At 38.1% G+C, this 11,702-nt stretch overlaps 1 protein-coding gene across 1 annotated transcript in view; it reads left to right on the forward strand.

Annotated features, from left to right (window-relative positions):
* Nucleotides 1-677: 677 nt before the first annotated feature.
* DNAJC13 (DnaJ (Hsp40) homolog, subfamily C, member 13) overlaps nt 678-11,702 on the forward strand; it is a gene marked incomplete at its 5' end in the record, with an annotated part of 44,741 nt that continues 33,716 nt past the window's right edge. The window contains 16 exons of the mRNA XM_010286310.1: nt 678-753; nt 1,255-1,404; nt 1,771-1,812; nt 2,914-3,114; nt 4,194-4,400; nt 4,483-4,578; nt 4,733-4,824; nt 5,649-5,815; nt 5,915-5,994; nt 6,074-6,243; nt 7,080-7,179; nt 7,432-7,539; nt 8,042-8,197; nt 8,947-9,003; nt 10,301-10,422; nt 11,596-11,671. Coding sequence (XP_010284612.1) covers nt 678-753; nt 1,255-1,404; nt 1,771-1,812; nt 2,914-3,114; nt 4,194-4,400; nt 4,483-4,578; nt 4,733-4,824; nt 5,649-5,815; nt 5,915-5,994; nt 6,074-6,243; nt 7,080-7,179; nt 7,432-7,539; nt 8,042-8,197; nt 8,947-9,003; nt 10,301-10,422; nt 11,596-11,671 — 1,900 coding nt within the window. The remainder of the gene's footprint in view (nt 754-1,254; nt 1,405-1,770; nt 1,813-2,913; nt 3,115-4,193; nt 4,401-4,482; nt 4,579-4,732; nt 4,825-5,648; nt 5,816-5,914; nt 5,995-6,073; nt 6,244-7,079; nt 7,180-7,431; nt 7,540-8,041; nt 8,198-8,946; nt 9,004-10,300; nt 10,423-11,595; nt 11,672-11,702) is intronic.

Raw genomic sequence — 11,702 nt, forward strand, 5'->3', positions numbered from 1 at the left:
ATGCATCTAAATTTCTTGACTTTACCTCACTCTTGCTTGCTTCTGATATGCCTGAAATGCAAGCAACTACCTTGCTACAGTTGTTCTATAAGCACTATGGCGGTTAACATAGTTTGTGATATCAATGTACAATGACTAGTTGTGTATTGAACTGTATCTTCAGTGATCTGAGTCTTTCTGAGTTTAGTAGTTTTGATTTTCCTTGAGGTGAAGAAAGTCTTGGCCATCTAACACTTTGACTTGTTACAGTATTGTGACCAGGTATGTAAATTGGATTATTTCCTGTTACAACTGTTGTCTGAGACAGCTTCAAACAGATGCCTTAGAGTATTGCAGGAATGGCTTTTTTCCTGTGTAGTCTTTTTAGAATTTATTCTGGTCTGGGAGTACCTTCCAGTGCAAGTTTCAAGAGTCTTTGTTCCTGACTTAGCCAATAACATAGGAAAAGATGTGCATAAGGAAATATATTTAGTAGGATTTAACTTGTATGTCCCCTTTATAGATACATAGAACAAAGGAGCTTAACTTATTAGTTTGTGGTTTACTCTTATAATAACAAAGAAAATTCCATATTCATTTCCTAACAATGACTTGTATATAGCTTCTTAACGTAATTTTTGCAGTTTGGCAGGGTTTTCAGTGACTTGTAGAGAAATTAACATTCTTCTGTATTCTAGGTATAAGCGAGTCTTTTCAGTTGGAACCCATGCCATCACCACATACAATCCCAACACGCTAGAAGTTACAAATCAGGTAAATATAATTTTTGAACAGGGCTATTCTGAGTTGATTTCTGACTTACTTTCACCATCCAGAGTGAATAGTGGCATTAAGACTTCAGAAACTGTCTAGTCTGACAAGATCTCAGCAAAACCAGAATGTATGGCAGCTGCAACAAAAGCAAACATAACAGAAAACCGCTGTTGCCTTCACTAACTCTACAAATATCCAGTAGTTTTTGTACTTTTAGGCAATTTGTCTTTATTGGCCAGTGAGTAGTAGTTTGCTTTTGGGTGTGCTGTTCCAAATGAACTGGGATGAGTTTGATCACTGTAAGGCTATGTCCCTGAAGGGAGTCAGGACACTTACTTACTTTTGCAGCATATCAAATAGGAAGCTAAAGCTGTCATGTAGTGTGCTAGCTATTGTCTCATTACAGCAACTTGGTGGTTATAGGTACTAATGGTTTTTGAGTGGAGGAGATGTAGCATTAAAATTACTAACAGTATGACCTAATTACTTTCAATTGTCTAGTGGCCTTATGGAGATATCTGTAGTATTTCTCCTGTTGGAAAAGGACAAGGAACAGAATTTAGTCTCACTTTTCGCAAAGGGAGTGGAAAAAAGTCCGAAACGCTGAAGTTTTCCACAGAGCACAGAACAGAACTTCTTACAGAGGCACTGGTAAGATTTTTTTTTTTTGTTTCTTCAAGCAAGCAGGAAGTACTTGGTGATTATTATTATTATTATTACCATTTGTGGTAGCTTACTATGCTTCCTTTCCTTATGTTAAAAAGTAGAAAAGTAAATTGCCTTTTGAGCTGTTATGTTAATGAACTTGATCTAATGTCAGTTGTAGCAACTAGTGCATGATTCTTAAATAGTGAGTAAAGCTATAAATACTGAATATATTAAATGCAGTGGAATGATGAGCCTTCAAGGAGGCTTAGTCTGAGTCCCTTTTAAAACAGGATCAGCTTAAACATAGACTGTCTGGATAGATTGGCTATCATATTTGCATTCATTCATGGTTAACTTTTTTAAAAACAGAGATTCAGGACAGACTTCTCAGAAGGAAAAATCACAGGACGGGTAAGTGTCTGGCTTGTCTGGATCATGTGCAGTTTAATGAAATGATCTAAAGCCTTAAACTCCTATTTTGTTCATGTATGTTGTGCTTGTGCTATATGCCCTACCAAAAATAGCTTTTCTAAATTTGGATCTGAAGTCTTGCTTTGAGAAGATAAAATTAATAGTTTGTTCAAAAGCAATGGGAATCTGTTCAACAGTAGAATATCTGAGTTCTCTTCATTTGTACCACCATAAGGCTCAGGCCACTTTAAACACTCTGAATGTTGCTGCTGAAATAAAGGGCTTTGCCATGTGGAGTTCACACTTGGAGAGAAGGAAGAAGAAAAACATAAGCTTTGATTCATTGTTCAATGTTTACTACTTCCAGCACTTTACTTTCTAACTCCAGATAGTTTTCTGCATAACATCCTGAACACTTCATGTGGGAATATTGTTTCCTAGGAGCATTTCTGTAGGTCAGACTAAAGACAAGATTGCCATTTAATGAACCTCGGCAATAAGCAAGGCAGTATACAGAGCAGGACTTTAAGTGCTATCTTCTGTGACCAGAAGACATAAAACCAAATATAAAGTAACTTAAAGCATTGCATGGAATAAATCTTCAGTGATGACCATAGTAACACTGCTGGATTATGGGGGTTCCCTTTGTCTTGCTGTAGTTTAGAACAGACCTCTACCTTTTTGCTGGTTTCAGTAAATCTGTATTTATAATGGAATAAGACTGCAGGAGATGAAAAATTTGCACTATAGTGATAAGTTTATGTTAATTTAGCCTTGATTAGCTGAATAACAGCATCTGGTGCAATAGCAATTTCCTTGTCTAACCATAGTGCATGTGATCTGTGAGTAGAAACTTACTGCCTTTTTGAGTGGCTGGTTTGGGATTGCTGTTCTCTTTAAAATGTATTGTTTAAGCTGTGACTTCCCTGTCAACTGACAGCTACTATCCTTTGATTCATAGTGTTCTTAACATAGATAAAAGCATTGAGGGAAATGATACAATTTTACACCCAAGCTCTTTACTAGACCAGAAAAGAACTATTGCTGTGTAGTAAAGGAGTGTGTGTGTGTGTAGATGTCTAAAAGTAGCTCTCTCTGCAGAGGTATAACTGCTATAAACATCACTGGAGTGATACCAGAAAACCTGTGATTCTGGAAGTGACTCCTGGAGGTATTGACCAAATTGATCCTGCAACAAATAAAGTCCTGTGCTCCTATGACTACAGAAACATTGAAGGCTTTGTTGATATTGCTGGCTATCAGGGAGGTTTCTGTATCCTCTATGGAGGATTTAGTAGATTGGTGAGTACTAAAACAAAACATCAGTATGGTGCTTAAGGTGTTTATAGCTGCATGTTTAATAATGAAGCCTCAACGTAATTTGAGCATACAAGTATGTGCATCTTTGGGACCCAGCTGTGGAGCCTCTAGGCTTGTGGACAGGTTTTAAAACCTCTTTTCCACAGGAAATCAGTTAAAACATTTGAAAGCGAAGTGTGGAGGTTGGTTTTTTCCTTATTGCATGTTTAAAAACTACAGAACATAAAATATCCAGTTATTTATATTTGAATAGTGAATATGAATGCAATGTGGACATGGAGTTTCCCGACACTTCTCAGTTACGGAAGTGATAGGCAGTATTACTAATCTACCAAATGGATTCTATTCAGAAATATATTGATCAGTGGTGATGCTTCTTTTTTTAGGCCTGTGATCTGCTATTCAGTAGCTTTGTCTGGGAAATACTGCAGTGTAATGTTGGTTTCAAAAATCTTGAAAGGGCTTCTGTGTACTATACTACAAGTAGATGAAATGGATCTTTAGGAATTAATTCATGGTTACTAATGTAAATATAGCTACCTCAGTCACTACTAACAACGTAGGACTCTTCTCTAGAGCAGGGTTTCCATGTCTTTTGTACTGCAGTGTGTTTTTTCTCTGGTGTAAAACTAGCAATATATAATTGATCCTCTAGAGCTGCCCTAACCTTGCCTAGCAAGGCTGGCTAGCAGCCCTTACAGAGAGCAGCTGGGGTTACGTCTGTGGTTCTTTGCCTCCCTCCTGCTAGGCTGTCAGGATCTGTTGCCAAGGGTGGACAGGCAGATCATGCAGACCTTTACTTTAATGGCACACGAATGTGTAGAGTTCCTATCCTTTAGCAATAGCTGCTATGGATTTTTTTTTGAAAGGCAAATGTAAACTTAATAGTGGATCTCTTGTGTAATCAATACCTCTTTATACCATGCACTTGGCAAAGGTAAGCCCAGCTGCTGGGAAGATTCCCTACAGTTAGGTGTATAGTGGAGTATTATTTATGGAATTGTAATTTAATGAGCTATGCTGTATTTTTCACCTGTTTTTTTCCTTGTCAAAACTTGCAGCACCTCTTTGCTTCTGAGCAGAGGGAGGAAATCATCAAAAGTGCAATAGAGCATGCTGGCAACTTCATAGGTATATCTCTGCGGATAAGGAAAGAATCCCTGGAATTTGAGCAATACTTGAATCTTCGCTTTGGAAAGTACAGCAATGATGAATCTGTAACATCTTTAGCAGAGTTTGTTGTTCAAAAAATAACACCTAGACACTTGGTAAGGGTATCAAACTGATCTTACTTAGTTCCTCTTAAGTGCTAAAAATTCTCTTTCCTAACATGCCTTTTCTTTTTTTAAGGAACCTGTGAAAAGAGTACTAGCTCTCACAGAAGCTTGCTTAGTTGAGCGGGATCCAGCTACCTATAACATTGCAACTTTGAAACCTTTAGGCGAGGTAAGAGGCAACTTTTCTCAGTACCACTTCTTCAAATAGAAGCTCTAAAAGATTATAATAGTAAGATTTTGATAGTATACATAAGATGGCCTTAATTTGTAGAGGAGATAAAGATCATGTTCATGAAGCAGTGTTATTTATCTCTTATTTTTAGGTATTTGCAATAGTATGTGACTGTGAAAACCCCCAGCTTTTTACCATTGAATTTATCAAAGGACAAATTCGGAAATACTCTTCAACAGAAAGGTAACTGGAGCTTCTGTGCGTTACAAATTTAAATGGAAGTTGCCATTGTGGTGCTTCTAGTTTCTCAGCTTCCATAAACTCTGACCCTTGGAAGTGTTAACTCAAAGCTTTGTTATTCTAGTGGTCTGCCACTTACAAATCAAGATTTGTTACAGGATCTAAATATCTCCCCTTTACCCTTATCCCAATTTCAAGCAAATGTGTCCAGAAGTTCTCTGATGAACACATAACGGTGTTAGACAGCTAGATACAGCCTGTTTCTCCTAAGTGTTGTTCTGTGTATGTTAAGATGTTGTTCTATGTATGGTTAAGCGGTATATCTAAGACAAGGAAAGAAAGCACAATTTAAGTGATATGGAAATGTGAAAGCTATAAACCCTTTGAGCTGTCTGCTTGACATGGTCTTAGTTGATTCTATTTAAAACAACCAACAGAATAGTCCCTGAGTGCACTTGCAGTTGTAATGTGGTCTAATCCTGCTAAGTGAGGTTTTGCAGAAAGCACAGGGATGAATTGGCTCACAACATGTGTAACTCATTAACAGATAATCTAGAGTTGATCCCTTTAGTGAAAGGCTGCAGCTGGCTCTACTGGGTGTAAGACAAGTCTGTTTGAACAGTGAATAAAGGAACAGTGAAAAAAGAACACTTGAAAGCTAGTGACTTCTTCCAGAGGTGTAACTGTTAGCACCAGTGTTAGTAAGAGATTCCAAGTATTGCTGCCTTTCATTCTGTGTTTGACTCTTTTTTTTGGTCTATTTTTCTTATAACTGAGTTTTGGCATCGCTTTTCTGATCTAAATTGTATTTGTATGTCTCAACCCAGAGATTCTCTCCTGGCTAGCTTGTTAGATGGAGTGAGAGCTTCTGGTAATAGAGATGTCTGTGTGAAAATGACCTCCACACACAAAGGCCAGCGTTGGGGATTACTCAGTATGCCTGTGGATGAAGAAGTAGAGAGCTTTCATCTGAGGTTTTTAGCTGCTCCTCCAAGTAAGCTAATGCTTATTACATGGTTTTATAGTGGTCTTTAAAGTATCCAGATATTTAGTCAGGTACTGTGCACTTAACTTTTGGTATGTCTTTTTCCAGATGGTAACTTTGCAGATGCTGTGTTCAGGTTCAATGCTAACATTTCCTACAGTGGGGTGCTACATGCAGTTACACAAGACGTAAGAATAAATCCTATGCCCATCCTCTTAAGATGTTGTTAATGCATACAGATATTAATTATTCTTATTTCTTAACCAGGGTCTGTTTTCAGAAAACAAGGAGAAACTCATTAATAATGCCATAACAGCATTGCTGTCGCAAGAGGGAGATATTGCAGCATCTAATGCAGAGCTTGAAAGCCAATTCCAAGCAGTAAGACGACTCGTGGCTTCAAAAGCAGGCTTCCTTGCCTTTACTCAGCTTCCAAAGTAAGTGAGAAGTCTCTTCAAGCTTGGAAGTAGTAGGTGAAAACAGTCTTGAGCTTTTGATCATGTCTTATATTTAAAACTGAGAATTGGAGTTAAGCCTCTCATCTGAAAAAGATTGGAAGGCTCTGTACACGATTGCTTCCAGTAGTATGAGACTGTCATCAGGCTTTAATGTAAATTGAGAATCCCAAATGATCATTAGCATGTAATGCTGATTCTTCCTTTGCCAAATACTCTCTACCTTGAATCAAATAATGTTCTTCCTAGTGGAAAAACTTCTAAAATGCACCTTCATCTGTCCTTGAAGGCAGTTCTTCATCCTTAGAAATATGTTGATGCCATTGCTATCTTCAGTTCAACACAAGATAAAACTTGATGTTAGGAAATTGAGTTGTACTCCTACAGTAAGTCCAGGCTGCTTGGAGTTTGTGTCTTAACTGGATAAAATAGACACAGAAAAACTGCTTGATGTTCTTAGGAAAACGAAAAATTCTTTGGAATATGGGGCAACTGAATGATGTGAAGAGTAGCATACACACTTAGTGTGAGACCTTTATAAAGTTCTATTTCTCTGTGAAATAGTGTCCTGTACTATCATAATCCTATAACTACAGAAATATGTCTTTGTTATGAATGTGCTGTCAGCATATTGTAAACAGTGAAGTCAATATTATGTGTTCCTACTATGGAATCTCAAACTTATGCAAGTGTCAAGGTACTAGGCTGGCCAAATGCAATGGGAGCAGGCTGCTTTTGGTCCCCGACTGGACTTTTATCTTAAAAGTAAGATTTCTGTTTCTTCTCTAATCTTGGTGGTTTTGCTTTCCTCTCAAAAGATTTCGAGAAAGATTAGGAGTGAAGGTTGTGAAAGCCCTCAAAAGGAACAATGATGGAGTAACCCATGCCTCTATCGACATGCTTTGTGCTCTTATGTGTGTAAGTATTAAATTGCAGATTCTTCCACTTTGGAATGTGTGAACTTCATTCTACTGAAAGATGTAGAAATAGGGACTGCCCTTCAACTTGCAGTGTGCTCAAACATTAAATAACTTGTGGTGTAGCGATTTCCTGTTGAACTTGAAGTAAGATGTATGCTTTATGGATTCAGAGTGTGGCTTTTGGACTATTGCTGGTAAGAGCTGAAGGTTGATTTAAATGTGACTACATAGTGAATTTTTGTTTTTGTAGCCCATGCATGATGACTATGACTTGAGGCAGGAACAGTTGAACAAAGCTTCCCTTCTTTCTTCAAAGAAATTTCTAGAAAATCTACTAGAAAAATTCAATTCCCATGTGGTAAGTCAAATTTTGAAAACAGATAACTTTATGCCTTTCCTAACTGCTGTGAAAACACTTCTGTCACACCTGGATACATCTGAATATATCTGTACCTGCAATTGAAATGCAGAAAATACAGCTATGTCTGGCACTGAAGCCTGTTCTAAATAGGTTTGGAACTTGACAGGTTTGCATGTTTAATATGGAAACTGGGTGTTTCATTAACTAGAATGATAGTATAAACTGGTACTTATGGGATTAAAAATGGAAAAAGTAACTTGCAGCATACCAGTATACAAGGTCTTGAGTCTCTGATGGGCTCTAGGAGCCAATACTTTACCAGAGTATTGCTATACTCAGAGTAATGGCATATTTTAAACTTTTTGTTTGCAGACTATTTCATGGCATGATAGGGAAGAGCACCTTCAGCATCACAAGTACTGAATAAAACTTGCATGAATACTCTTGGGCAGGGAAGAAACACTGTGTCTGTATTACATACCTGTCTTCCTAATTTCAGGATCATGGGACAGGTGCACTAGTAATTAGTTCGCTTCTGGACTTCCTGACATTTGCCCTATGTGCTCCATATAGTGAGACTACTGAGGGGCAGCAGTTTGACATGTTGTTGGAAATGGTGGCATCTAATGGAAGAACACTATTTAAGCTCTTTCAGGTAAGATTTCATATTTTTGTATTAGGTAGTCAGTGAACATGAACTTTTTCTTGTTCTCCTGAAAGACAAATTTGTCTGCTGTTCAGCTGGTTAACAGGCCTAAACCTTTTCAATCTTGGTGAGTTTTCTAGTGACCTATTGCTTTACCTTCACATATCAAATTGAGGTGGTTATTCTATAGTGAATGATATGCCAAATCGTTGTAGAATAGACTGCCTAAGACTTGTTTCTAGAAACACTTCAAAATGCCAGTTATATATTAAGCTACATTCATCAGATGCACGGATCTTCATCTCTTTGGAGAATCTGCCACCTTTTTGTTTCTCTCTCAGTAAATGAGTTAAGTTACAAAACAAGAGTAACATCCTCTTCAGTAGTAAATCTGTAACGATTCTAGGATTTTTAGCGAAAATGTCAATGCTTTCTTTCTCCAAAAACAGTATGCTCTTCTGCTTCTTGGTTAGTGTCACCTTGTGTCAAACAGTTTCCCCAGCATTATTCTAGCTTCTCTGGTATATACTGCTGCTCAGTGACAAGAAGTCCATCTGATAGTTGCATGAGAGTTTCTTTTTTAAAGGTATAGGATGGGAACTCTTCCTGGGGCTAGCTTTCACAAAACGGAAATACTAACTTTTGCCCAGAATTGGAGGTAGAACAGCCATGTAGATGAGTTAAGGAAACTGAATCATAGATGATCTAATATTCCTGTTTTGCACTTGAATAATTATTTTGTCAACGTTCTATTTTAGCACCCTTCCATGGCAATTGTAAAAGGAGCAGGTTTGGTAATGAAGGCAATAATAGAGGTGAGATTTTTATGTGTATTAGCTGGGATAGCATATGTCTGTTTATTTCATAAGTGCAATTGCTTACAAATAGAAGTTTGTTATATTAGCTTCTCTTGGGGGCGGGGCTAGGGGAGGGGGAAGGTGAGAAACAGAACACCTGCTTAATTGTGAGTGGTTTAATATAGCAACTTGCTTTATCTTGCACTTGGGAGGCATGTGAGTTGGGACATTAGGTAGTGCCTTGCATGTTTTCATACTGCAGTCAGGATTTGGCTGTTAATGTTGTATGTAGCTCAGTCACATACCTCAGAGCCACCAGACTTCTGCATGTTAAAGAGGATCTCTTGAGGAGGAGAGGCCATGTTTCCTGGAATGCATTGCCACATGGAATGGGACTGGGATTAGCAGGCAGTAGTGTCCCAGAGCAGACTAGTGATGTCAGCCTCTGCTCTTGCTCTTTCTGCTTCAACAAAGGATGATTTGGCTTTGTTAGTTTCCATACTACATGATGTATGGGCCATGTCCATACTTCTCAAGGGCCACTCATGACTGTTGCAGGTGATGTTGCTAACTGACTCTCGACACTTCCTGTGTTGAAATTCAGGGCTTAAATTAGTGCCTCACTGTATTGCAATGGCTTATGCATCTGAAATGCATCTAGTACTTTCTTGGAATGGAAGTGAATGAACACTTGAAATAGAGGTATTTTAAATCTGCAAGTTTCCATTGATATACCTGATAATGTTAGCTAAAAGTTGCTATGCTGTTTATTACAACTCCTGTCATTTGAACTATAGTGGAACATGGGCAAGTAAAAATGCAGTGAAAGCTTTTTCTTAATTATTCATTGCAACTGATGTATCTTGACTGAGTGACAGTCTTATCCATGTGGCTGTCTAAACCGAACAGCACCAGTTATTCTTAAATGGTTACTGTTGACCAAAGTCAAGCAATAAGCAATTACTTGTAGCTGTTGTTCTTTGTTTAACCTAACGTAACTTGCAGTTGTAGTGTGGAAGTGGTACTTGTAAATGTACTAGCAGCCTCCTGATCTATGATGAGAGACATGCATCTTGCCCTATTCAGTTACTGTCCTCATAGATATAACTACCAATTATCTGGTCCATGGCTTTACTACAACTTTTATCAGTTGCTGTTGAGAACTTGCACTTAAAGCTTGTCATACTATAGCGTCTGGCTTTTGGATGTTAGTTGACATAATTGATGGTCAAGAAGGCCTTAAACCTCTAGACTATGATAAAAGCAGCTTAACTAAGATTCTTTCTTTAGTAATCATCTTGCCCTGTTTCCAAAGGAAGGAGACAAAGAAATTGCTACCAAAATGCAAGATCTTGCCCTCAGTGAAGGTGCCTTACCTCGTCACTTGCACACTGCTATGTTTACAATAAGCACAGATCAGAGGATGCTTACAAATAGGTATGTCAGTCTCACTTGATATATCATGTTTAAAAAGTCTAAATAATGGCCTAGCTAACATTAGAAACATTGGGAAGTCAGAGCAGAAAATTTGCAGTTCTTTAGGATATTTTATTTGGCAGCTGCTATATTTAATTAGAGCAAGCTTCAGCTGAGACTGCAGCCACTTAATAAACCTTTTTTTTTTTTTTGCTGAAATGGGATTTGGGTTGGTTACTCATTAAAGGCTCAGTGTTTGATTTCTATGTTTTCTGAAAACACGCAGGAGGAAAGAAAAGGCAAGTAGAATGTTTGGAACTTGTAAAAAGGTTTAACTTCACGCAACTGTATAAATCTTGGTGTGCACACACCAGATATCTTGCATGCAGTTAGGGTCACCTATACCATCTGAGAAGTATCTTCATATAGAAATCATTCCATGAATTCAGCTGTCAGTAGAACTTATGAGCTCTTGAGACTGGGCCTAAGGGCATGCTGAGAAAGATGAGTGATAATTCAGTTATTTCCACCCAAATACAAGATTATAGAAGTTTTAACTGCACAGTCCTGGAGCACTTGTCACTACATGGCTTAGCAACTCCAGGTAGAACTTGTTGCCACTGTATGTCATTCAGGAGACAGCTAGTATGAAAACTTCTGTCGTGCAGGTTCTGTTTGGAGGTACTAATGACTTGCTTGTAAGCACTACTTCAGTGCAGTGCAGTAGAACCCTAGTGACAAACGTTGGGAGAAAGTGTCAGTTGGCATAGAAGGCAGGCTCCCAAAAAGGCTTTCCTAGCTAATAACTGGTATTAAGAGCTTCAAGTAGAGCAGTTAAGAGTCTAGAAGCCATCAAGAGCTATTAACTTTAACTGTAACTTGACTGGATAAAAACTTACATTTGGCCACTAGATGTTTCTGCTCTATTGCTCAAGTGTTCTTTTGAGGTCTAGATCAAAAAGCATGTGCTGCTACTGTTCCACTAACTTCACTGGAACTTCTTAAAGGCAACACTTTAAAGCATGCTAAGCATATACCTGAACTGGAACAATGTAACGCTTTGTGCTCTTACTCAAGAGCGCGAAGCTTTTGCTCATCTTCATTTCACCAGCATGGTAAGGGTGTCAGTTTAGTGGTTTAAAAATCTGTTTAAAATACTAACTTGCAGTTTGTTAATTTCAATGGCTTTTTCAGGCAGTTAAGTAGACATTTGGTTGGCCTCTGGACAGCTGAGAACAAAACTGCTATGAACTTGTTGAAACGTATTTTGGTGAGTAAAAATGGAATATGGAGTAGGGAAA

The sequence above is a fragment of the Phaethon lepturus genome, unplaced genomic scaffold (genome assembly GCF_000687285.1).
Source record: "Phaethon lepturus isolate BGI_N335 unplaced genomic scaffold, ASM68728v1 scaffold8314, whole genome shotgun sequence".
NCBI classification, from domain to species: domain Eukaryota; kingdom Metazoa; phylum Chordata; class Aves; order Phaethontiformes; family Phaethontidae; genus Phaethon; species Phaethon lepturus.